Source organism: Trachinotus anak, unplaced genomic scaffold (assembly GCF_046630095.1).
Source record: "Trachinotus anak isolate AG129_WGS33_773 ecotype Australia unplaced genomic scaffold, CSIRO_AGI_Tana_v1 ptg000009l, whole genome shotgun sequence".
Classification (NCBI taxonomy): Eukaryota; Metazoa; Chordata; class Actinopteri; order Carangiformes; family Carangidae; genus Trachinotus; species Trachinotus anak.
This window is the reverse complement of record NW_027273860.1, coordinates 16,697,783-16,725,390: the sequence shown is the minus strand read 5'-3', so window position 1 is coordinate 16,725,390 and position 27,608 is coordinate 16,697,783. Positions and strand designations below refer to the sequence as shown.

The 27,608-nt window shown below is 39.7% G+C and overlaps 1 protein-coding gene across 1 annotated transcript in view; it reads left to right on the top strand.

The window, feature by feature from the left end:
- Positions 1-25,541, top strand: part of vopp1b (VOPP1 WW domain binding protein b) — a 33,735-nt gene extending 8,194 nt beyond the window's left edge. The window contains exons 2-5 of the mRNA XM_071485590.1: positions 7,805-7,863; positions 15,379-15,456; positions 17,949-18,082; positions 22,274-25,541. Coding sequence (XP_071341691.1) covers positions 7,805-7,863; positions 15,379-15,456; positions 17,949-18,082; positions 22,274-22,479 — 477 coding nt within the window. The 3' untranslated portion in view covers positions 22,480-25,541. The remainder of the gene's footprint in view (positions 1-7,804; positions 7,864-15,378; positions 15,457-17,948; positions 18,083-22,273) is intronic.
- Positions 25,542-27,608: the final 2,067 nt, after the last annotated feature.

The window sequence follows — 27,608 nt, the reverse complement described above, 5'->3', positions numbered from 1 at the left end:
TGGACAAAGTATCCACAATTTAACCATTCAGTTCATTTTTCAGTGCCTATGACCACAAAAGTATAATTAATTCAGATTTACCAGCATTGTAAACCAGCAAGATGGTTTACAAGATGGTGACTCCCTACCTTTGAAGAGGTCAGATTGTCTATTTACTTCTCAACTATTTGTATTCCTTTAGTATGTAAGTGTCTACAGATTTTAAAAAAGTGTGGAGGGTTTTCTAATGGAAAAGCTTCCCCTCTGAAGATGATCAATCGGAGCCCAGTGTGCTATGATTGGTCAGCATCAGAGTGGGGAGGGGGGCCTTAAAGAGCCTGGAGCTATAGCAAAGCATTTCAGAAGGAGAGTGTAAGATGTACAGTACAAGAAATGTCTTTGGAATATTAAAGCATGTAAATATATTTTAGTAGACAACAGGAATAAATTAATGAATTGAGATGTGTTGAGATTCTAGCTGGACCTCATTGACTTTTAACTCAAAACCCCTGCTATAGAATCATCTGCTGGCTGATTTATGCATTGCATGTTCAAGTTACACTGCCATTACTGTGGGGGCAGACTCAAACTTTCACTGTCAGTGTAAGCAGAGATCATTGTTGACGCTCACCCCCTCTGACAGATTAAGGCTGTTTATATGAATGTGGAAGTTATTACAACCCCAAAACCCAGATAATGACACAAGCTTTGGGAAAAAATAATATTAGCATACCACATTTGTCCAACCTCCACAGTCTGGATGTGAAAGTACTGTGGGGTAATTAAAAACCCAGTTGGCTTTTTGGATGTTGATTACCAAATCAAAAAACTTGCAATCAAGCTTTTCTTGCATTGTAATTACATCAAACCTCATTTAATAAACATCTCAAACATGAAATAGTCTAAGTGGAGTGTCTACCAGGAAGCTCTCAGAGAGATCTGCAGGCTGACAGCTGCTGACTTTTTCATGTGTCTGTAGGTGATTTAAACAAGTCATGGCTGCTGTCAGCGCATCAGTGGTGCTAAGGTTTGCCTGTGGTTGTGTCTCAAAGCTGTGACTGAACAGCTGTTTGTTTTGTTTTTTTTTTAATTTAGCATGGACAACACATTTCCATGTCAAAAGAAGAAATAGCCACCCTTTGACCTCCTCATGAAAACGAATGAAATGTATGCTGCTCTCTGCTGGAGACAGTAAAACGCAGCACACCTCTTCAACTCTTACACCTCCTGTTAATGATTTTAATGTGGCATGAAAAGAATTAATTAAAAAAGCTAAATAACTAAATGACTATCACTATCACTTTTGTTTTTAATTATGACAGTATATGCACGTAAAAAAGCAACTATATTTAATGTGTGGTGTATTTCACTTTATTTCTTTGTTTGATTTGTTTTAATTTAGGCATGATAGACTCCACATGTATAGATAACCTGTTTAAAGCCTTGTGAATTCTGATCTCGTTTTTTTTCCCCTAAAACATTTTATTGTTGAAGCAGCTTACAGCAGCACAGTCCAGTTTGTATGGTTTGGTGATGAACCAGTGAAAAGACGTCTGTTCAAACTTAACACATTTGACTCAATTTTTCATAGTAGTGGCATTTTAATAATGTTATTGTGCAGATTTATAAATCAGGTTCCACCGTAGTAACCCTCCTACAACTGGTATTAACCAATATTATTGTAGGAAAAGAACATTTTACCATTTGGATGTAGCAATATCCCAAAAATATACATTTTACATACAGCACACAGTATTTGGATTATAAATCAGCCGACATGAAACAGTAAAACATGTCAGACTAACAGCAGAGGAACAGTAACAGCTGCCCACTAATACATCCAGGCAGACCAGTAGATTAAAAGACGTACTTCTTGCACACTGACACCTCCCCCCGCCTTCCTCCGGCTCTGTTTCCTCTTAACTGCTGTCTCCACATCAGGCCAAACACACACTGACAATCAAATGATGCTTGTTGGCCTGTTGCTGCTTGCTAATGGCAGAGTCATCTGTGGGGCCAGCAGAGATCAATAAGACAGGGGAGGAGAGGGAGAAGAGGATGGATGGGAGATGAGAGGAAGGAAAGAAAGGAGTGAAACGGAGGAGGGGCAGAGATGAAACAGACTGTTAGAATAGAATAGATTTTGAAGGAAAGAAAAGAAGGGGGACAAATGTGATCATTAGGGGTTTATAAAGTATATATTCCAAATTGGAAAAGTGGTCGTTCATATTAAATCACTGGGATTTAGAGTTCATTCCTGGCAGGGTGGGTCACCATTTAGACCAAAAAGAGACACGACACAGCCTTGAAATCAAGGATAATAAAGAAGCATTTTCATGATTTGTACGCAATGTGATTAAAACGTCACATTACAAAACTTAAATAATACAATGCAAGTTTGATTCCATTGAGTTTGAAGGCCTGCATCAGAGCAAAGCAGCGTTCAGCAACGTTTGACGCTTCACACCCGTTTCCTTTCACAATCTCATCTACAGCAACCTCAAACTTCAAAGGCAGAGCACATCCTGACACACACACACACACACACACACACACACACACACACACACACACACACACCTGCTTCTAAAGCTTTAATGTGCAGTGTAGAATCATTTGAACTATTCATCCCTTTGAATGTCCTCTAGCCAAAACCCATCTGAGCTGCTTTTAAAGCAGGAAAACACACTCACACACACTCTGGTTGCGTAACGGTCATTTTTGTCCTGCGGGAGCACAGAAGGACATTTTCCTCTCCTGTCAGCGCTTTCACTGAGCTCTAATTAGAGAAAGACAATGAACAGAGCTGGACAGTGACCATTGCTGGTGGAGTGCTGGGGACAGGATAAAGATTAGGTCCAAACTAATGTAGATGGATAACAACACAGTCAAGAATTGTTGAAATTAAAGCTCTGTGGTTAAAGCTATTGTTTGCATTTCTTTCTCAGAATTTCCCTTCATTTTATACATGAGTATTTAAGTTTTGTACATGCTTTACTAAAGAAATGGGCATAATTTACCTCACCTCACTCATGGCTGTCATGCCAAAGGTGAAATTGTCAACTGAGTCGTACAAAGACTAATGTTCGCCTTAATATTGTGAGTTGAGAGGCCAAAAGCCATTAGACAAATCTTTCCAAAGCTTCAACAAGTTATGATTCACTGTGGATATACTTTTTGTGACCACTAGCCTCCACTTCAAAACAACGCAAACGATGTATGAGAAATGTGCCTGTAACGTGCCAGTCCTGCCCCACCACATGCTTTACTGTATATGAATGTGTGTGTGTGTGTGCACGCTCAGCTGAGAGGTTCATAATAATAACGTTAATAACTGTCACACTGTAATTTGACACTTTCAAATGTCCTAAAAGATGAGAGGAGAGATGAAAGATGAAAGATCCAGAGCAGCACTCTGCAGATTTGATTACGCACTTCCTGTGTGGATGGGATTTCCCACCGCTGACCACAGTGATAACAGAACGCAGTCTGGACAAATAGAGTGGGTGTACATTGTCTCAGTGAGAGGGGATGGGATGCTTTTCTTCTTGTCCCTCTCACGGTGTGTGTGTGTGTGTTTCTGCCATTACTTCTCAGCCCAAGTGACACAGTATGGTCCCATTCTCCACCAGTAGCCTAACAAATAACCCATTGTGCCGGCCTGTTGTGAGGCGCCAAAACAACTCGACCTGCCATGCCACCCTGCGGCTCTGCTCCAAACACTGTCAGAGATGTGGTGGGGTTTTGTTGTATTCTTCTGGGACCATATTTACCACTCTGCTGAAAGCAGGGAAATAATTAATCCTCTGCTTTTGCTCCTATGTGCAAATTTAAGAATAACATTGATGAAATTTCCTACAGATTAAAAAATCAAAGAGAGCTCACGGTGTGTTCTTAAGTAGGTTAAGATGACTGCAGTACAGAAACAGGTGAGACTTCTACGACATGATCTGGAGTGATTAAATGATGAATAATATATTACCTGAAGCAAAATGTTACAGTCAGCTAAGGTAGTTTTAGCCCGTTATTATTCCCTCGTATTTGCTTTTGATTTGAGCATATCATAGGATGCCAATCTGTTTTTTTCAAATGTATTACGGGTTACAGGTTCATGCACTCATCATTGTGGCACTAAATTCTCCTCATTTCTTTCCTGCTCCAGGTTGGTTTTCATTTTGTTTCTTTTTAAGACAATTCCCAGTTAGTTCTATGTTACAAATATATTAGATTCCTTTCACATGTTAATAGCTCCTGGGCATATCAAGGATTTCTCACAAATAAAAGTTATAAGTTTATAAAATGAGGGTTTTTAAAATGGTCTTTCATTATAACATATCATTTAGTAAATGTTGTTGCTGTAAACAACTTCCTGTAGTGCAGTGCTAGTAAAACTACTATGCCAGTGGTTCCCAACCTTGGCTAACTCATGGCCCAAATAACAAATGTCTCAAAGTCTGGGCCGGCAACATTTTTGAGATAGGGGAGGCCAAATAATACGTTTTCAAAGCATTTTTATTTTAATGATAACAATTGAACATTGAGGACTAAACTGAAAGCAGAACATGTAGGAAGCTCCACAGTGGCTTATTATGGTGGAAAAAAATGAAAGGAGTTTTTAAACTTTTTTAAAGATTTTTAAAGACCATTGAAATTTAAAAACATTATTTGTGTTTTTTTTTTTTTTTTTTCATAAAATTTTTTTCACCAAAATGCTACTGTTTTGTAAATGGTTTATCAGCTCACTTGCAATCCCTTCACGGCCCACCAGTGGGCCCTGGCACAGAGGTTGGGAACCACCTGACTACTCAAACCAAAGTCAGTCAGTAGTAGTTATGGCAGTGATTGTATTAATTATTGACAAGTCTGTGATGCTCCCTGCTGGACAACACAAAGAAAAACCATTCATTCAGTTATTAAAGACAAAAACACGTTTTTTAGGATCAGAAATACACGGCCAGTCACTCTTTCAATGCAGGTGACATTTAAAACCTGGTTCAGATGCACTGCACCAGTCTGAGCAAGGAGAGGAAAAGCTGATATGATTTAAAAAAAAAAAAAAAAAAAGTGCTTCAGAGAGCTGCAGTATGTAAATCTGATCCGTCAGGACTCCGCAGTAGAGAACTTTGTCTTGTGTTATCACATTGCAGACTGTTGTGGGCGGTTTGTTCCTGTAATTGAGGGCTGCTGCTTTAAGTGATTGAGAGGTTGCTTGCACCTGCTGATAAAACACCAAAGTTGCTCACAATAACTCTTTCCACTTCACTGTGCTACTTTTAATTTTTTTTAATTATATTTTATATATTATATATATATTTATATTATATTTTATCACCACCAGACGTTAATAGAGTTCAGTGCATAACAATATGATATGAATGAATGTCTTATCAATTTCATAACCATATCAAATACTGCATGTTTTCATTTGCACTGAGACTCTAGTTCAAGTCGTTATCTCTGAGAGGATGTCTCCACTTTAATGGAAAGTGATGGTGTGTATGCCGCCTGCCACCCTGAGGCAAGCCATATCCCTGCAGTGTGATTCACTTCATTTAGCATGCTCTCCTCTCTCTGCCTCCATCCAGCTCCTTTCCTCTCCCATCTCACCTTCCCTCCCTCCCTCTCTCGCTTTCTTCCCAGCACTCACTCTGTCCCCTACCGCTTCTTAGCAGGACCTAGATAAAGCTGAAAATCCTCTGTACGCCGCTACAAAGCAGGCTGTATTTTCAGAGACGATCATCTCAAAGGCAGTTAATTAAAGACGCTCTCCAGACTGTCGCCATTGTATTCTGAACAGAAGGCGGTAATGGAAATATCCCTGCAGGCATGCTGCTGGCCACCAATGTCGTTAGACCTTGATATTTGGTTGAATGTAGGTGACCAGAATTCTATGTCAGGAAAATGACAAACCCTGAAAACAGCTGGTGTTGATGTTTTGTGGGGTTTAAGTTGTGTTGTTAAGTAACCAAAATCCAACATCTTCCAAATGTCTCATGCCAACGCCATCTTGAGATAGAAAATACTGACATTCGAATCATGAGGAAAACCCTCCATCTGCTAAATGTTAATTATCCAGCATTGGATTTGGATACATTTCCAACAAGAATTTTACATCTGTCCAAAATTAGACTTGTTAGAGTCCAATGTCTTCCTGACGTTACATTGATGCCCGGTGCCTGATGAGAAGGGGTTCATACACAGAGGATGCAGGGCGATCCTGGTTGTGTGTACTGCTCTGCATGTTGTTGTTGATCAAATTTGATAAAGAAAATGTTCCTGGCTTTGATCAGGGGAATGAACTTAGGTGATGGATCTTTGCTGTTTCTAATGCAGGCCTATATTTATGACTGAAAATCTCCATTGATTTCACTTTTTAAAATTATTTGAATATCTCTCTGCTGTTGTGTGTGGATTTTGCAAGTTGTCTTTGTTGATGTGAGTTTCCTTTCAACCTCCCAAGATGCTCTGTATGGTGAAAGTGTTTTGGACGCACACAGGGGTCCGTTAGTGTCAGGAAGGTCTTTTTGTTTGGTCATTGTATACCGTTATATATATTATATGTCTTGAATTGACCTAACAAACTGAACCAGGATTAATCTGTTTGGTTTGGAGGTAATGTGAGCAGATTAAGTGACGTCTGATTTATTTCATGGCTTTGAAACACACGACTGGGACATCAAGCCTTGATCACATGAATTCATAGTGAGTAGTCGGACATGTTCAGACAAAACTGTGTCTGTGCTGCAGCCACAAAGCAACACATATTAAAACACAATACCGAGAATAAAACGCAATGACAGCAAATCACTGCAATAAACAAAGAAAAGGAGAACTTCTAGCAGCATGTTTATTATAAGTGCTGAAAAATGATGTGTAGCTGTACATATGTAAGATGCAACATACTTTATGTATATAAGATAAAAATCAGGTCAGTCGTTTTATCGCAAGAAAATATGATTTAAAGTTCTCTGTCAGTTGGATTGTTTTACTTGGTTTGTACAAATAATGTGACAACCTCCACATGGTGAAAATATTCTTTATACATTCAGATTGTCTTCCACTTTGCATTTTAATAAAAGGATTTGTGGGTATATGGGTCTTTAATTTATTGACATTTAAAGAGACAAACACGAGAATGTCTCTTATTATCAAGCTGCATCCATTGGTCAAAGTTGTCTAGCTTTATTTCAATTGCAGTAAATATATAAGATAAAATACTGTGCACTTTGAGAATGCAAAAGATTTGAAGTCAGATTTTAATCACACAGTTTAGCGCATCGCATTTTAATATGTGATGCAAATTTTACGTGCACTTAGATAACAGACTATACATTTTAATCGGTCTTCGTGAAATCCCTGAAATAAGCCTGAATTTACTGAAATAAGTCTGGTTTTACTGGTTACGAAACACCCCTCAGGTATGGACTGGGGCTCTAAATGTTAGCTAAAACTTCTCAAAACTACCTTGTGTGCATCGTCCTGGAGTCAAAAAGCCAGTTAAACCCAATTCTGTTGCCTCAACTGTGACAGGGATCAGACAAGAGAGTGTGGAAACCATCGTCCGAGCAAATACCAATCATCACATACAGGGAGGGGAACCGACATTAGCTCTGTACCCTTCTGTGGCATCTCCTGTCCCCTCACAGCCTGGGGTCCAGAAGCACCAGGTTCCCGACCTTGTAAGACCCTTGTGTGGCGAGAGAGTTGTCACAGTCCACACTAGCTAAAAGTAGCTGAAGATTTGTGCAGTACTAACATCCAAACTGTGTTGTGTTTGTCTGCTTTTGTAAATCATTACCTTAATCTGTCCTTCTCTCTTTTACAGTGTGTAGAAGCAAAAAAGTATTGCTGGTATTTTGAAGGCGGGTACCCCATCTACTTCATGTAAGTACCACAATGTTCCCTTCTGCGACTTTAAATCAATCAAAATGAATCTCTGCACACAAAAGCCTTGAACGTCCATCATCATGGACATTCAGTGTAGACAGTTAACAGCCCACACTGTTTGGCTGTGCAGCACAATGAGTGAAGACGAACTGAGACACATCCATCCAACGAGTTTGGGATGGATGACCAAGTGCACCGCACCATCTCTGATGGACTAAAATCAGACTTGCTAAAGGATAAAGGTCTTTGTTGGTTTGTTTGGTTTTTTTTTTTTACCCCAGATGCTTAAAGTTTGTTGTTAATAAGTTAGATAATCAGTTCTTGCTTTTTCTCCTTTATAAACGGTACTTCTCGAATCACAGTATAGGCCTACATGCATTTATTGTGAAAGACATACAGGAAGTGATAATGATGATGATAACTAAGCAGAATAAATTGTATTTGTCCTAATGTGGACCAGTCACATCAGGCCGATTCCTGAATCCGATCCCCTTAATGAATCAGGTGCCTCTTTACCTGTGATTCCTAAATGCTTTATATGACGAACTGTGTAACTGTTGACAGGTGGTTACAGCCTGGCTCAGTGCTGTGTCAAAAAAAAACATAACAAAACAAACACAAGAAAAATTGAAAGTTAAATTCACATTGAGACCGCTCCTCCACATTAACCTGACAACCAGGATTTGTTGTTTTTATTGTCTTCAGTTTTCCCAAATCATTTCTATTTATACCAGACTTAATAATGAATTTTTAAAAATTATATTCATATAGCAGTTGATGGAAATGAACATCAACTTTTTTTACATTTTCTGTAAATTCATCCCATCAGTTGTTTGAGCAAGCAGCTTCTTACATTTTATTGTAAGGTGACCTCTAGTGGCTGATGTTGGGGTGGATGGGTCAACAAAACACAAAGGTGGACAAAGTACACATTACTTGAGTCAAAGTAAAGTATATAAGTATTACCCCAATACAAGTGAAAGTGAAAAGTCAAAGTACTGCAGTACTTGCTTTTGAAAATACTATTATACTATATATATTTTTTAATGTCAACACATTGTTGTATTGTTACACAGTCATTTTCAGAACCTAATGACTCTGAAGCAACTGACTGAATGAATTGACTGACTGTAGAACCTGTAAATTCAAATGATTTTAGAATATGATACAAAGACTGTAGAAATGTCCATAAAAACACAACTGAATCAACAACAGGACAGTCAACTACTACAAGTTGTCTGTTTATCTGGAACAAACGTTACATACCTCGACATGCTTTCTCAAGTTGGACGGCAAATTTCTGTTGGCAGTTTGGTCGTAGCAACACAGCAAACATTTAAAACGAAAGGAATCTTTCTTTATTTCTAAAATTTCAACATGGACTGAAGATGGGGTCGTGGTATCTGGTGAAGAATCTTCTGCCTCATCTTCATCTAACATACCATCGTTAGGACCCTGCCAGGTTCAAACTGAGCTGTTCAAAAATGCAGCTGCACAACAAGACTGACAGTGTAGGAGTTGGCACTGATTCGTTCTTCTTCTGTGATTAACACTGTGCATGGTCTATCACATTTTTCAAAATAAAATAAAATTCCACTGACTAAAAGCTCCGCCTCAAAGTAACAAGTCCTTCATAGAAATGTAGTGGAGTTCAAAGTACAATATTTGTCTTTTAAGTGTAGTGGATAAAAATATACTTAAGTACAGTGCTCAAATAAATGTACTTTGTTACTGAACACCTCTGATAAAACAGCACTTTGCCGCAGGAGACTGCTCGTTTGAAACCAGTGGTAACTGTTGTTTGTTTTATCCACCATTAACCAGGTTTTTATTATTGTAACCATGGCAACAAACATCCAGTACACCTGGGCTATTTCAGGAGCCGCGCCTATGGGTCGTATCAGGAGGTAGGGAGTGGGACTAATGAGCTGAATGGTCGTTAAGGTTGGAGAACTTGTTGGTTAAATCTCAGTGGGTTCATCCACAGACACTGAGCACATTTGACTCAGATCGACTCAGTGCTAATTTCCAAAGCTGTTTCTTACTGCAGGCTTCAACTCAGTTTCAGGAAGCGCACTGTGATTTATTGATTCGGACAGACAATGGGCCTCTCCCACAACCCTTTCATCCATTTAGTTCGCTTTCTAGCTGCTGGCCACGGCTACAGCTGTGATGAGAGGGACGGAAAGAAACAGAGACAGAGAGCATTAGTGAGGAGAGATTACCTTGGTTAATGAAAAACTATTTACAGGAAAAACCTCCTTTCTCCTCCACTTTCTTTGTCCTCTTTCTCTTGGCGCTCAATTTCTGTTTCTCTGTTCAGCTTCAACAACAGCAGGGATAATCTGGGTATAATCAGTGCATCTAAAGCTTGCAGCCACCTTTAAAATAATTTAAATATTTAAATTCATATCGGTGTATTAAAATACAGCTCAAAAGAGACACAACCCACAGAACTGAGCTGAAGTAAAGAGCATCTTTCACAACAGATGCCATTTAAATTTCACAGTAATTTGATGGATCATTCATAAATATGTGCTTTTTTCTCTGTAAACCTGCTGGCAATTGCATTTATTTTTCTTGTCTCCAATCCCTAAAATATTTACATTGAAATATTAACAATATTTGAGTATATTAACAACATACTACATTAAAGGTACACCCCCCCATACTGCTCCGAAATGCCCAATTTTCCTTACCGCTCTTGAAATTCAACTGTGAACTATTGTTTGTTCGGATTACAATAAACCACAGTCGTTCAGTTGGATTATCTGACTCTCCAACTGCCAACCAGATGGGAGAGGCGAACAGCAATGAGCTAAACAGCTAAACAGCATTTATCAGAAAGTTCACTAAAATGATTTAGTACCCTTGTCTGCATGTGAGGTGTTTAGGGGACATCTGTAAACTGTAGTGTCTGCCAATAGTCTACATGTGAGGCGTTTAGGGGAAGTCTGTAAACTGTAGCGTCTGCCAGTAGTCTGCATTTGGGGCGTTTAGGGGACATCTGTAATTTTTTAAGCATCTGTTGAGAGTCTGCATGTGAGGTGTTTAGGAGAGGTCTGTAAACTGTGGCATCTGCTAATAGCCTGCATGTGGAGGAGTTTGATGGGTTTCAATGGTCCTCGTTGCCTGGGGCTGCCCAGAGTCTAAGATCGCCACTGTACCAGTCACATGTGTTATACAGTGAGAAGTTAAAGTGAACTCTCTCCTCCCCTTGTTAGACCAAATCCATCCAGAAGCTTTTAGCCTAATGCCTGTAGTAAGACTCTTAACACATCTTTCCCTCCACCTCTGCCTTTTACATGGTGTTGCGTTTCTTTGCTTGCAGCCAAATTTAAGAGCCTTAGATAGAGGATTTTCAGGCCTTGCAGTTCATTTCTCCTGAGAAAAGACCGTAATTCTTTAAACCCGACGGCTCAATCTGTCTCTTTTCCCTGTGGTATTGAGTGTGTGGCCCTACACATCTGTCCCCACAGAGACAAAATGCTGTCATAAGGATGACCAGATGAAAGGACAGTTCCTGTTATTTAAGGATAACATGGATAACATTTTCCTCTTGATGATAATGATTTTGTTTCTGCTGCACAAATACAAACAGTTGCTTAAAAACCCATTTGGAAGCAGTTTTTCTTTGTATTGAGGTTTTATTAAAACAAGTTCAGCGCAGTGATTTGCATCCCAAAAGCAGCATTTATCTATTGTTTATCCATTGTTTATTTAAGGCAGCAGCAGCTGCAGTGGCTGTGACACACAGTACATGGAGGCAGTTGTGATACCTTAAAACAGGTAGACGGCCTGACTGCAGCAATTTACATTAAAAAATAGTTATAACACAATCAAAGCACAGACACATGCTCTTAGATTCAGAGTAACTTACAGTATACTTCACTTCATTATCTCCAATGTCCATCACAAGTTAACTCCAAAGAAAAAAAAAAATTGGAGGCCTAATCTCATAATTAGGAGAATTAATTAATAATTTCCACATCATTTCTTCTGGGAGTTAATTCTAAATTCTCTGTCATACCTCCAGTGCAAAGAATATTTATGAATGTAAACAGGCGGGGGGTATAGCAGGGAGTGGTGCAGTGCAGAAATTCTGCTGGTCTTTATGCTGAGGCCTCCAGGGACAATGGTCGCTCATCCCCTGGTCTATTGCTGTACAGCCAGACAGGACTGCGAGTCTGAGGTATGCACTGTCACGCTGGCTATCCACACTCATCTATCACACACACACACACACACACACACACACGTTGTTGTTATTTCAGCTGTTGCTCTCCATGGACTGATCAATCACCGTTGGCCTCTGTTGTGAATATTTGGCGCCGAGGCTGCAGGGTTTGCCATTTAAAATGAAACTTTTTAAAGTTTTGTTTACGAAGCAGAAAGTGTGATGAATGGCAACATTACAATTCACCTGCGTCTGCTGCTGTGAGGCTTGTTATAGGGGAAGAAACATCTAGATTGCTCTATATTGAGACTCTCAGTCCTGCAATAAAACAGTATAAAGACAGGAAGTAATTCTCTGCATCTGGCGAGTTAAAACTTTTAGTTCTTACCTCACTAACTCTGCAGGTCCCTTCGGCTCTACATACTGTAGCATTTTAGCTTATTTCATTTTGTTGACTTGTTTTTACAACCCACTGTTCTCTCGTCAACCTTGTTTCTAGGTAGTGACTGATAAACCCACCATACTCTACCTGCCCACTACCAAACTGCACACAGGCAGAGTTAGAGAGTGCAGTCCTCTGCTTGATGTGTAAATAGGCAGCTGTTTGCATCAGCTTAGATATAATAGTTTTACAAAGTGCACAGCTTGGTCTGCTGCCCCCAAGTGGCCAGGACATCAACTGGTGCGTGTTTAGGACAACGCTATACTGTATATGGGCTTAAATCATAAGGATGACACAATTCATGGGGGCAGTGCTCTGGTTTATTGGAAAGCGGCATTGAAAAATGTTAAAAATGAAAAGGTTTGAGTGTCTTGTACAAACTGATCTATTAGCAGTGCTCATTAATGTTGCACTGAACCTCCTCCAGAGATGTATGCTGTGAATTCTTGCCTAAAAAGATCAATTTTAATGTACAAATAAAACATACTTTTGAGAGAACCTTCTCTCACAGACAGGATGTGATTGATGAGAGTGTAAGTGGTCTCCGGTGGCAGTTTCAGGTATTAAGAGCTCAGCTGTGCCTGTCTGAAAGTCTCTGTTAATACAGCCACTGGAGAAACACATTTCATATGAACAAACACTTAAATGGCCATTAAATAACACTGTTTTTAGCATGATGTTGTCTCACCGGTCAAAAAATTGATGATGCAGACGCCTTTGTTGGAAAATGCAAATACACACAAAATACACATGATACATTATCAGATTTACTTACATTCAATCAGAGTAAAACTAGTAATGAAATTTCCAAAACCCCTCGGCACGTGAGGTCTCTGGATGAAGCTCATTTTTTGTTCAGAAAAAAAATCTTTTTTCATTGTAATTTGGCTCTAACAGCGAAAGCCACAGAACACCTCCTCCTCTTTCTTCACCACCTGGTGCTCATGCAAAATGAATTACTTCTAATATGCAGGAACAGCAGCTAATAAACCTTCATACTGATGCACTTGTGTTTTAAACCTGAACGACCAGTGTGTACAATTTGCATCTTTTACTTGTAAAATGTATTCTGTGTTTAATATGAAACTACAACAGGTGGTAACTCTTTCTATTGCTTTAAAAATGAACAAAATTAATCATTAGACCAGACTCAAACAACTTCCAAAAATGGTCAAAACCAGTTTTTTCAAATTCAAAGCAAGAATAGAAAATTCAACTTGTGAAGTAAAAACAGTGACTACTGATAGGTGGATATGGAATTTGGCTTAGACATTAAGGTCCATGGGATACAGACAGGCTTAGTACGTGACATGGGATGAATTGATAGATTTTACATATTAATATAAACTGCATATGTGCTGTGCAAGAAGAAAGAAGAAAGCTTATCATGCCGTAACAACAGTAACTAAGAGGGAGGGGCTTACAGGACGGCCATAAAGTGTATCAGAAACAAACAAAAAAAACAACAAACAAACAAAAAAACGAAATACAACGAAACAGTAAAAAAGAAAAATTACCAAAAACTAACTTGTTGTGTTATGCTGTCATATAGTAGTAAATCTGAACTCTGCATTGAACTGTTTAAGGAGCTAGTTTTAAGTTTTGCCTTTGTTTGGTGTGTACTCTGTCCTCACTGGTACGAACTGCCCCTAGGAAATATGTTCATGTTCCCCAGAGGATAAATCCCAGTGGCTGATTTTACATTTAGCACCATCATCAAGTCCACTTGTTCAACTATACACTGAACTAACTCAGCATTTATCACATGAATTGACACAAATTTCTGCTCAGAGATTCATGGTTCCCAGAGGATTGATCCTAATGACTTTGGTGATCCTCTGACTTTCCCTCTAGCACCATCTTGAGGTTCACATTTGTGGGTTTGAGTGAAATATCTCAAAATCTATTGGATGGATTGCCATGAAATTTTGGTACAGTTTTGCACTCATATGGAATCCAAATGTTTAATATCAAATGAATGAATAATACATTACTAAACAAATAATCGTGCACATTAATGGAGAAAAATATATTACTAATCCAATAATTAGCTAAATAATTTCAGGAGTAAAAATTCTATGTAGTGTTGTTGATGGAGTACTTGTAGTACATGTTATTGTCAATAGTGGCTGTATACTGTATATTGATTTAAATACTTAAATCTTGTCATAATACAAGATTATGTGCTGGTTGATTTATTTATCAGCAATCAGAGTGAAATGAATCATAAACTTCTGATTAGATTCTTGTGTTGGTGCGGCTCACTCTGGTCCTCAGAGGATGAATCCTAATGACTCTGAGATGAACAGACAATTGCAGGTGAAGTGGCTTCATTTTAATAAATGAGCAGCTTACCATGCAGTGTCAGTGTCACCACTCCTCATTGTGACGTTTGCACACTAAATCATACAAAATACTCCCAGATCCTATTTAGGACTAGATTAACACTAAAAGGAGAGGTGGGGGATAAAATATTCACTGTGCTCTGTAATCTAACCTATTGTTATGAATTTTAACCATCAAGAAATTACATTAATTATGTTCTGTAATAGACATGGACATTAAATGAGACAAACTCAAAAGAGAAAAGAAACCCCACTGGGGCATGGAAGAGTCATACATGAAATACATATTGTTATTCAGTATGACTTACACCTTCCAAGGATGTCGTCATCATCTTTAATGTTGATTAATGCTCCATAAATCTGCTTAGATATGATAGAAAAAAGATGCTCCAGAACTTGTTATTATTATTTATATAACAAATGTATTATTGTTTTATTTACCTAATCTCACAATGATTACTATTATTTGTGCTGGTGAGATTATGTGTCTAATTGCATTTGTTCTGTTGCTGACCTTATATGCTTCCCTGTGTGTCTTTGTGTTGCAGATGTCGCTCCTATGAGGACTGCTGTGGGACTCGCTGCTGTGTGAGGGCCCTGTCCATTCAGAGACTATGGTATTTCTGGTGAGTTACAGTTGTTTTTTTGTTTTTTGTTTTTTTGGCTGTGTCTTTTGTTCCCTCTTCAGATGGACAGACTAAAACGCCCTGTTTAAGTGCCACCACTGAATTCAGAAGCTTGGTGACGCAGTTGCCACTCCTAAGAATAAATAATTAAATAAGTAAATGCAGTTTCTGGTAGCTGGTGAACAAAGCACAGATATTCCACCATAGAGTACATGCATGTAAATGTTTATCAATGAATTTTCAAAGTGAGAATCAGTGGCTTTCAGCAGTGGTGAAACCAGCCGTTTACTCCTCCTAGTATTTTGTTCTCAGAGTTGCACATCAGTTCATTCAAAGAGAGTTATTGAAAAAGAGAAAAGCTCCTACTGAGCCTGCAACTGCTAGATTTATCTGTAACAGAGCAGTAGTAGGTTTTCAGAATGATGTCATCGTGAGCTGCATGGACACGTACAGTGGGTAAAAAGATGACCCAAATGACTGAGAGATTTTATGCCTCAAACAACACAAATTGCAAAAGTAATGCGTGGAACATGTTCAATACTCCCAGCTAGCTGAGAGTGCATAATTAGAAACTGTGTGTGTCTTGTTATCTGGTCAGAGGGCTGGCTCTTGATCAGGCAGTGGATGGTTTTGCTCTGAAACTGCAGGAAGAAAAACCTGTTTCCAGGTCACTGCTGTTCTCTTTATTTAATATTGCTAACATCAGGGCTCTGTGATCAATGCCTATTGCTGACAGCTGCAATTTTCAAATCAACACAAAATATACTGTATTTCACCTGAATCCAGTTATAGTTGTGTTTCCATTGGAATGATTTGATTTCTGCCTTGAAATGACTGTGCTTTAATGTGGACTGTGACCAGGCTTTTGACAGAAGGTCCTGCAGATGTCTCTTATATTTTAGAATTAAAATGATTCAGTATGTGTGTGTAATGTGTCGACATAAAGTCTGTGACAATTTGAACAAGTAAGAGTCTAAGAAATGTAGTAGGTCTCAGAGATACTGTCTGAGGTCATGAGCATTTTTTTTTTTGAACATCTGTTTTGCTTCATATTGAGGAGTTTAAAGTTCATACTTGGGTGTATTTTATAGGCTGCAGTCCAGGTATATTTTAGAAATTTGACCACCATTTAGGCAAAAAAATACATATTGTGCAGGGGACGCAGATGATTTTTATGAAAGCAATAATTTCTATGCACAAATATTCAGCATTACCCCACCAGAACCACCAGAATTATAAATATTACAAATATTGACAGACTCAGTCAAATTTTGTTGCGTTCATTACTCGATAAACCACCAGTTTGTGTTTCTTCTACAAGTTTGCTTACTTCCTTTGGTGTACACAGAGTTCAGTTCTCTCTCAGAATAATCGAAACAAATGTCATCTCATGATTCCTGTCGTGTGATACCAGTGAGACAGTTCACAGATACATGATTGGATGAAACTTAAATGAGGCTCAAGTGAAAAAATGAATCAAAACATGATGCAGAAGCAACAATATTGCAACCAGGGTGAATAAACAGAAGCTCAATGAGTTTATGGTTTGTGGTACCCAGAATATCTGCAGAACAACAAATAGTTAACGAGGCACTGAAATAACTACATATACAGTGTTATTGTGCCAAAGTTTTAGACACTCAAAGTAAAGTGAGGATGATTTAAAAACGAATGCCATGAACATTTTACACGTCAGTTAACTTCATACAATTCTGTAGTTTGGTTACCTCACAAAATTAACTACAGCTGAGTAACTTTACCTGTAGCACTTGTTATTATAGCCGGCGAAACTGATGCAGCAGCTAAAACCTTCACTTGCTTTACTGCTCAGACCATGAGATGTGTGTTTTTTCCTCTGTCAAACTCTCAAGAATGACTGCTCCCTCACCACCTGACATGTAGATGTGCTAAATGTGTTTATAAGAAGCGTTCTAGTAACATAGACACAGGAAAAAAAAAACTTCAGCTATGCTGCTCTCCTGTACGTGGAAGACAGTTTCATAGTAGCAGTTGTTCTCACTAGCGCCCACACACCCAAGTCGCTGGATACTTCATGACCAGTTTTTAGAGGAGAGGAAAGAAGGAAATTACTGCGTGACCTTACGGTGAATAGATGTATTGTGGTTCAGGGCTGAGAAACTGAGCACGATTAAAAGCAATAAAAATCAGCTTATGCTCATTGTCCCCACAGAGAACACAAATGTTGGTGACCTGCATGTTTTTATTAAGGGATTCACAGCAGAGGGGGTAAATGTTATCTGAGGCGACGGTAATCCTCTCTTGCTGATGTGTGGAGCTGGGTGTGACCTTTGTGATTGGTCGTGGTGGTACCTAATTAATACTTAAAAAGCATTTAGATTTTCGGTAGACACTAAAAGTCAATTGAACTTTCCTCCATCCTCCCTCCACGCTGGTGTCTGACTGCTCCTGCTGGACAGGCAGGGTGTGGTCATGATGTCGAGTTGGTGAAAGGTCCTTTGTTTGTCTCTCAGGGTGCTGCTGATGATGGGAGTGTTGTTCTGCTGCGGTGCTGGTTTCTTCATCCGCAGAAGGATGTATCCGTCCCCCCTGAGAGACGAGCCGGCGTTCAACGTCTCCTTCACCAGGCACCCCGTCACCACACCAGGTACAGTAAGATTCAAACAAATGCAGAAATACAAAGATGATAAAACGCTTTAAAATATCAGGTTGAATATTAAGATTAAAAGAAAAAAAGAATAACATAAAGGCAGAATATGCAAGTTGCTACCATGAAACTGAAAATCAACCCAAGCCGGCCGTCCCAGCCGTCCTTCTCCATGCTCCGTTACTGTCCAACCAGCTTCTCCACCTACATCCTCTTCATGTTCGCTGTCTCAGCCAATGCAGGAATCAGGAGCTTGCCAGACTAACAGCCTTTAATCCAACCACAGATTTTGGCCTCCTCTGATTGGTTAGAAGGGCGAGGCTCGCTCAAAAACTGTGCAAAGTTATATCTCTGCACTGCAGTTGTTCAATGAGTCTGGGTCCCTGAGCACTTCTCTGCATTAAGATACATTTGGAGCATATTTCAACTAAAACATGATTGAGTTATAGCCTTAGTTTTATATGCGTCTGATGGAACAGTTTGAATCAATACAGCTGGCTACACCAGCCACATAACTCCTTACTGCAATCACCTTTAAACTTGGAAATAAAAACAAATACAGAAATATAGCACAGATGTTTTTAGGCATGGCTGAGGTGGAAAACAGAGACTACTACCCATAAACATCAGTAAGAATTATTATTCACAAGTAAAATGATAAATTGCAAGAATTAGTGAAGTGAGACAAGTGACCACAAGTGTATTGCAAGTGTATCTTTATAGCCACCACTAGTGTCGTTGATATTACATATGTCACCAACTGATGCACAAATAGAAAAAATGTTGTTTCCATTATATTATTATGATTATTACCAAGTAAGCATTTACAGAAATAAAAAAATGAAACGACTCATTCACATTCACAACTGCGTTTTATGCCAGACGATGTTTTGGTGATTTATTTGCTTTTATGTGCAGGCTGGGGGTTGGTAGGATCCATCGCTGTGCTCCGCAGGACATTTGTGTTTATACACTGCAGTCGCAGATAATATGACATACAGTGTTTGATGTGGTCTATTCTTAACCAGCCCACTCTTCCTCTAAGATTTATTTTTAGAGCAACCATCAAAATTGTCCTTTGTAGAAGTGCTTCAAAAAAAAAAAGAAACTGAATGGGAATACAAGGTGAGACCAGAAGAAATAAGCAACATAATTACTTTTTATTTTTCAATCTAATCTATTGATCACCTTTTACAATGTTCCTCAATCACCGAGGATGTCTCATCTAATATAAGAGAGATTTTAAAAACACCACAGCAGGTATTTTAGGAGTATGAGGGAAATTATTATAATGGGAACGACTCCTGCTCAAGAGTTTCATGTTTACAGATAAGGGAGAGGATTGAAGACAATGAATGGTAGAAAAGCAGTCTGATGAATAACTAATGCAACATAAAGCTGCAGTGCAGGACTTTTACACAGAAATGAATGTCTGTTACATTGAAGCTGCTGCCAAACAAGTTCACACAATGCTGATTAATCCTCAGTCAGTGTTAGTTAATCTCTGTATTTCTCAGTACACCAGAGTTTTAAATGTGGTGTCTGTGGTGACTTTACCACGCTGCACCGACAACCACGAGTTTGCCAGAGTCTGAAGAGGGTGTTCTGTTGTCCACTGTAAACATACCTGGAGGTTCAGAGAGCTGTATTAGTTCTCAGACTTTTATTATGTGTCCCCCTTTGCAGCACAGCACAACGTGCTGAAGGTCGAAACATGTGGATAGGAACCTTCAGTATGTTGTACTATGTTGCACGGGGAACACACAGTAAAAGTCTGGCGAACAACGTGCAGCTGTGTGTCCTTGTGTGGCGCTCACTGTTTTCAGTGTGTGGTGGAAATCTTTGTGAGTTAGAGAAAAAGACAGTCACCAGGGGCTGGTGCCAAGGAGAAAATGACGAGAATTACACAGTCAGCATATGAATCAGAGGAGTGCCACACCAATTTCCTCAATATGTCTCGTCTGACAGTGGGTAAATATTTCCAGGTATCACATGGTTGGACACCAAAATCCGCACTGTTCTTACCCAATTAATATCACATGTGTCTTGTCCTTTCACCTACTTATCCTTGGCACTAACTAGATTTGAACAATATTTCCTAAGTTTAAAAAAGCTTTTTAAAAAAAGCTATGGAGGATAGTCATGACTCCGTCTAGACACAAACAGTCACAACAGAAGCCAAACAGTGAAACATTGAAGGTTGTTTTGGCCTCAACTCTCAGAGTGTGAGTGAGCCCTAGGAAAACAAGAGAAACACTGGAAGTGAAGACAATTTCCTTCACACAATGCACTTATAGACAAATAAACATGATGTCAGAAGGAGTAACCATAGCGACAGGGACGGAGCAGGCTACAGCAGTTAGGAGTATGGTGGAGCCAATGGCGGGAAAACCTAGAGGACATCCAAGAAAAGTTTCCAATGCTCCAGATATGAAAAAAAACCTCTGCCTTCAGAGGGAGGATTAGAGTCTAAAAACGAAAGCGATCGACAGTGATGGCCAGCATGGTGTGCAAGAAGGGAGGGGGCTGAGGGGGGGCAGACACAGAGGTCGGCCCACTGCTCTCGGGCAGGTTGCGATTTGTAAAACATTTGGAGTAGGCTATGTAGCTGTTACACTGTACCTGATTGATGATTTATTGTCTTTGGACATTTTTCCGTATTCAACAGTGTTGGTGTAATTACTCTCACTGCCAGAGGGGGGAGACAAAAGGTCTGCACAGCAGGTGTGAAGAAATAGGAGAGCTTGATATACCGATATTGATATATATGCTGAGGTTAAGAATTTGCATTTTAACAGTTTCTGGTCACTGTTGTCTCCTGTGGTTGGCGCACATACAGCATCTCCTGAAACTTTAGCATATGACATATTGTTCATTGTGCAAATGGAAACTTAGGTGTTTTCTGTTTGGTTAAATTGAGTATTTGTCAAACTATACAAACTCCAGTCCTGTTCATTATGATGAACATTGTGGCCTTTGAGGGTGAATTTAAAACTTGAGGTTTTGGGGGAAAGTAGGGCAGCTGATGAAACTCTCTGAGTTTTAATATTAAATGACTGTCAGTCAACCAAGCAGAAAATTGAATGGAGAGCTCCAGTAATAACCACAATGTGAAACTATTCTGCAGGAAGACTAGATATGAGCATGGTGACTCAGGAGGAAGTTATTACTAGTTTCTCTCTTTGATGAAGCCAAAATATAGTCACTGTCACAGGCTGCTTGTTCCAGACATTTCTGACATGCTCTGGTCTGAGAATACAACATGAAAGGATTTCAAAAGAGTTCATTTGGGGCTTTGGATTGGAGCCAAACATTTTATAAGAGTTCAATAAGGAAACTCAGTGACGGAACAGTGCCAGTGGTAGCTGAGAATGAATGAATAAATCTGAGGACGTCATCTTAATGACTTCAACTTCATTCAAAGCCTATTTTTAATGAGGTCAATGGTTTAGTTTTAGCCTCTTACCTTGTAATTGATAGACTTATGTACTGCAGTGTGAGCAGTTAATGATGGTGTTATCCAATAACAAGAAGCGTTGAAATTGTAATCCTAAAGATTTGAATTACATCAGAAACCAGTGCGATACTATGTGTGACTGTAGCCAATCAGTGTATTGCTCTGTATAGCCATTTTAATTGTTACTGGTAAGATCCACCTTTTCTGCATTGAGTTCAAATTGTTCACTCAAGACCAAGGAAAATATGCCTGCGCGTAGTGGAAGTGATTTAGTGGACAAAAACAATGCAGTTCTACAGACTGCAGAGGACAAATGTCGACAGCGAGTTCAGTGTTATCTGAAAACTTATACTACATGACTATTAATGTACACTGGACATTTGCATGTTGGTGTAAACAGCTGGTTAGTTGCAGAAAATACTACGAACAGCTAAGGATGGTTGTAGCATTAAAATGGAGAATTGAACTGCACAACAGCTGCTAGCAAAGACAACAAGGTCAGTAATGCTTGTAATTCATTATCCCTGTTGCATTCATTTAGTCGCGACTGATGAGACTCAATCAGGAGGAGACTACAATGCAATGCGTTTCTAAAAGTCTGTTCGGGCTCGAAATATGAAGGGTTAAACTTAGTGTGGATGTAGTGTGTCCGAGTTCAAACCCCATAAAGGACGGCGTCTGTAACGGTCTGTTGCAAGTGAACTGTTGAAACTTTTTTCTTTTCTTATTTCCAGTCTCTCAGCAACCAGGAGGTATGCAGGGCTTCGGGGTCAACGGGATGACAGGTGGTGACCCGGGGGTTACCATGACACACCCAGCATACTCTGCACAGCCTGGCTCCGCCCATATGATGATGAGCTCCTATCCTCCACCTCCGTCCTACTGCAACCACCCACCACCGCCCTACGAACAGATATTTCAAAACAGCGACAAGAAGTAACGTCTGCAACACACTAAGGAGACCGAACTTGACACGAACGAGGGAAGGGAGGGAGGATGCAGTTAAGAGCCTGAATTGGGAAAATCAGATGAAGATGAGGAAGAAGAGGAAAGCCTGCCAATTGTTTGCATCGTCGCTGTTTTTGGATGGAAATCTTGGAAAACACATCTGTTGTTCTGTGGAAAAGACCAAGAGGCACAGTAACCAGAATCTAGATGCACAGACACACATGCACTCCATCATACACACACACACACACACACACACACAGCTTCATCTGGAGTGATTAATTTATGTGGATCTACATGTACAGTGACAGCCTTGTGGAACTGAGGACGAGTGAGGATGGACCCGTTTAGGTTCAGTTTTGGATTCACTCACCACCATCTCTCTCCTCCACCCCCCATTACAACTACAGCTATAACTGTGCATCATGTATTAAAATGCTGGATATATGATTTTTAATTTAAAGTAATTATAAAAAGACATTGATACACAAACGGTTCTTAAAAACCAGTTTCAGTGACGACACTGACTTATTTTCTATCCAGCATTTTACTGCAACCTGGGCTTTTTACTAAATGATGAGTTCTTGATACATTTTTTATTACAGTATGTTTAGTCCGGTTATATAATGACCTAATGAGCTACTACAGCAGCTACTGGCTCGTTCTCCTGTTAGCAGCGATGAAGGCTTTTAGTTCAGCACAAGATGAATCAGATGGACGGAGCTGAGATGCTATGCTGCTCCTGTTGAAGCGTCATATGCAGAGTCTCGGCCACTGCATATATAAAAGGCATGTCATGGCATGTACCAACTCTGCCGCTAAAGTTGCACTGATATGTGTCACTTTTCAACCTTACTTTTCCGTGCTGGTGGTTTATGCCACATTAGATACCCACAGGAGCTGTCACTGATGTGATCAGCACAGTCATTTACTGGCACTTAGGCAGCAAGGCTATACATGACTACTTCTGTATGTGTATCCTTGGGCAAAGTTTGAACATTTGAACGAACACTAGCTGTACAGATGCTGCAGATGCTGCATTAATGGCCTGACCGTACGTAAAACATCTAAATTTAGCAGCAAATTTAATTTGCTCAAATCCCCAAATACTAAGAGAAGTGAATCTGGGAGGATTTTTCAACTCAAGTTAAACGTTAGTGACCTTGGACCCATGCCTGTGCAGCTGAACAACAGCAAGCCACCGCGACAGTGCTGACCTTTGAGCGGATGGAGTGCTGAACAGTCCAAAAAGGAGGAAGCTCCTGCAGCTTATCAGCTGTGCACCATTCACTTTGATTTCACCTCCTCTGTCAGACTCTGTTTGTCCTTTTGCTAACTGCCCGTTAACAAACTCTCTGTCTTGGACAGATTTATTTTCCCCTTTCAGTAAGTTTTTTATTGAACCAGATGAGGTAGAATGGTGAACAAAACGCAGTGGGAGGGAAACAGGACAGTGCAGGCTGGCGTGGCCACCTACAGCTGGTCACCAACGAGTTCTTCAGCCGAATAGTTTGCAAAAACGTGCAGATTAACTTTGCTCCTCCACTTTCTGCTGTGCCAGACGAGGCCTTTAGCCTTGTAGTCACACCATTTAAAAAACCCAGATTGGCTGCTTATGGATTTATATTTGGAGCAGTTCATTAACAAGCAAAACCAGATACAAACAAACGGTGCACATCTCCTACTTTTTATGCATATTTTCAATTTGTGCATAAAAACACAGTGTTTGATACACTTGTTGAAGATCCTTGTTTCGTTATTGAATATGAGAATATTCTGTGCGGTCGCCATATTGTTTCGTTCACTGCGACAGAGTGACCTCGTTTTTATTAGATTATTGTGTATTAGTGAGACTTTCTTCAAGCTGTCACGCACCCTGAAGTGGAGTTACACCTTTCAGGAAGCACAACACAAAGCTGCTGCTGCTGCATCGATTGTAGGCCTACATTATGGAGAAATACTCGGGTACAAATTTAAATCAATGAGCAAATAGTTGAAGCGGCATGTTGCCATAAATAAATAATGTGCCAATGTTTAAGTAATTAGGGAGAGGAAGGAGAGAAGTGGATGCGTCCTGCTGCTCTTTGTGTGTGATGCTGTTGTTGAGGCGGGTTGTGCTGTGTAACAGCTGCAGCAACGATCCATGTCCCTCATCTGACGTTCTGCTGAATCATTGAGTGTTATGTGCCGAGAGCCTGGAACATGGAGCAGGCTCAGAGCGGCTAACTTTCAGAAACAGTTGCTCGGTTATTTCTCTGAAGCGAGGCTGTTTAATCTCCCCGTGCACCGTCAGGGGAATCTGGTGACGGAGAATCAGCTGCTGTAGACGGGCTGCAGTCGTTCACATCATCTGATGGTGTTTCTTTTTCGTCTCCTTAGGATTTATGTTAAGATGTTGAGTCTTCTGTCAAGTTGTTGCAACAAACATCTTGGACATATTGATGGTGAAAGATGGTAAAGTTGTCATGGCAACAGTTTCTGCTCAGGTAAATCAAACCTTAATTGTGATCCGAACGGCTTTTTCAATGCGTTTCTTAGAAATATCTGAAAATAAGAGGAAAAGGAGCCGAACTGGAGCGAGGACAAGAAAAATCCTCATGATACTTAACAAAATGACTATTCATTGAATTATTTGATGATTCACTTTGTTAGGCTGACTTCTTTATTTTATTTTCGTCTAAATGATTTCACCCCCCCGGTGTGTCGTAAGTGTGAACATACTGTCACCTCTGCTTGATCGCTGAATTGTTCCCTGGCTTGAAACACCTCCCTGTCTCAGTACAGGAGCTGTGATTGCGAGAGAGGGAGAGATAACAGTCGTCCTCTCAGACAGTCTGCTGAATATAGAGTAGCCCGATGCTCGCAGCAAAACGTCCAGCGGGTTCAGAGGCAGATAGAGCAGATTTCAACATCAGCCTCTCCAGCACACAGTTTGCTGCTGCGTTTAGCCTGAGATCAGACTTAACAACCAGAGATATCGGTTTTTAAAGGTCATCTGTAAGTCACTATTTTGTGCTAACACACCCTGTCTAGCCCTGATCCAGGACTGTTTATGTGACATAAACAGTCCTGGATCAGGTCTATACTATGTCATGAATTGTGAACATTTTCATGCCAAAAAAAAAATCTGGATTTTTTTGAGTGGCAGAGTGAAAGTCCAGACAACAGTAGAATAAATAATTCATGAAAACTGATCTAAATGTCTCATTAGAATCAGTTCAGATTAAAGTTTCCCTTTTTGTCAGCTTCTAAAGTGTCAAACTGTCCTATCGCATGACTGAGCAAACAAGTCTGCGCGTCCGATCCTGATCACGATTGAATTTACATGTGTGTACCCACGTTTCCTTATTGCTTGTGTTCAGAGAATCTTGAGACATCCTGGAAACGGATTCCACGCTGCGTAGTTTGTAAAAAGCGAACCCTCTAGCTCTAGTATGTGCAGAGTGATGTGTGTTATTTTGCTGAAGAACAGGACGACTGCTCCAGTGGAGTAACTTGTGATTTTGGTTCTTCTTGGACATTTCATGCTGCAATAAATACCTAGACGATGGTGTGGTAGTTTCAAGAGGTAGCGGAGCTCTTTCTGTAGCATAGTTTTGTCCTCACGGCCATCGCACTGATACACTCACCCAACAAGCACCAACCACACTGAAAACACAATGGGCCTTATCCTAGAATCGTTTTTTTTTTTTTTCTGTGAGGTTTTTTTCAGTCACAAGAGCCCACTGTCAAACCTCTCAGTAAAAGGCAATGCTGTCAATTTTACAAATTTTATCTCCTCATTCATTCAAAGGCCTGATGATTCTCAAGTGTTTTTTTTTTTTTTTTTCTTTTCTCTACATGACTGGTACAACAGGTACTCGCACATTTCATATGTATAAAGTGATAGTTCAGGTTATTTGACGTGGGGTTATGTAAGGTCGTGATCTGCAGTGTGTTACCTGCAGTAGATTCAGATCAGTGCGCTGCCAGTTTGGAGAAGCTGCTGGGAGCTCAGACATAGAAGCGGAGCGATGCACTGCTGTGGACGGGGACAGCAAAAAACGTATTTTAGCCACTTAAAAACATGCCCACAGAAAAAAAAGCTAATATTAGTTTAAGTGTACGCTTTATTTGGATTATTTTGTCCACGTTAAACAGCTCCTTCTTTTGGAACTACTTTTTTTTTGCTCATTGCACTTCGTATTACTACGCACAAGCGCATTAGCTCTGTCTGACTCAGCGGCTGATCTGCGGAGTAATATGATAGTTCAACAGCTCACAAACTAGTTGTAAAGGAAAGAGCTGTTTGACAGCAAGATAAAGCAGTGAAAATATTAAAAATAAAAAGAACACTTAAAATTATATTTTTTATTTTCTCTGGGGTTTTTTAAGTGGCTAAAACATGATGACCCTATTAACAGGATTATATCACTCAGCTTCTGTGCAGTGCTTCTCTAAACTGGGGTGAGACACTGAGTAGGCTCACACAACCCCACGTCAAATAACCCAAACTACCCCTTGAAGAGAAAACTGTAAATATGAGAGTAATTGGGAGGATGCGACAGGTTCCCTTATGTTGCTGGAACATGCCACACAAATATGTTTCGTCTGTTTGGTTCTTGCATGAGGCCTGTTATTCCTTGATGTAGACCGAGGACTTTCAGTTATTAATTACATCTGGTGACCGTAACGGGTTCCACGGCTTCTAGACAGCAGGCTGTCAACATTTCCATGTTAAAAAAATGAAGAAAGCTTTGTGGCTTGCATGGCTAAATGAAGTGAAAAAAAAAATGAAAGAAAAAACATTGCCAGTTCATGTGTAGTAAAATCCAGTGTTCATCCTTATCCACCATATTTTCCTCAGAGGATGGATATGCTCTCTGAGAATGTTTTTTAGCGTTTCCTACACTGAAAGTGGAAATTTTAATGTGATGGAGCGCTAAATGTGGAAGATCGATACTGCCACTGGAAAAAAAAAATGTTTTTAATAAATAAACATTCCTCATTATTATGACTTGGTATCTCATAAAAATAACAGAGTATCGTTTAGTATCTTATAATTATGAGAAACATCTTTTATCATCATTTAGTGATTATCACATAATTATTAAAGTTTCTCATGATTATACTTGATTTTTA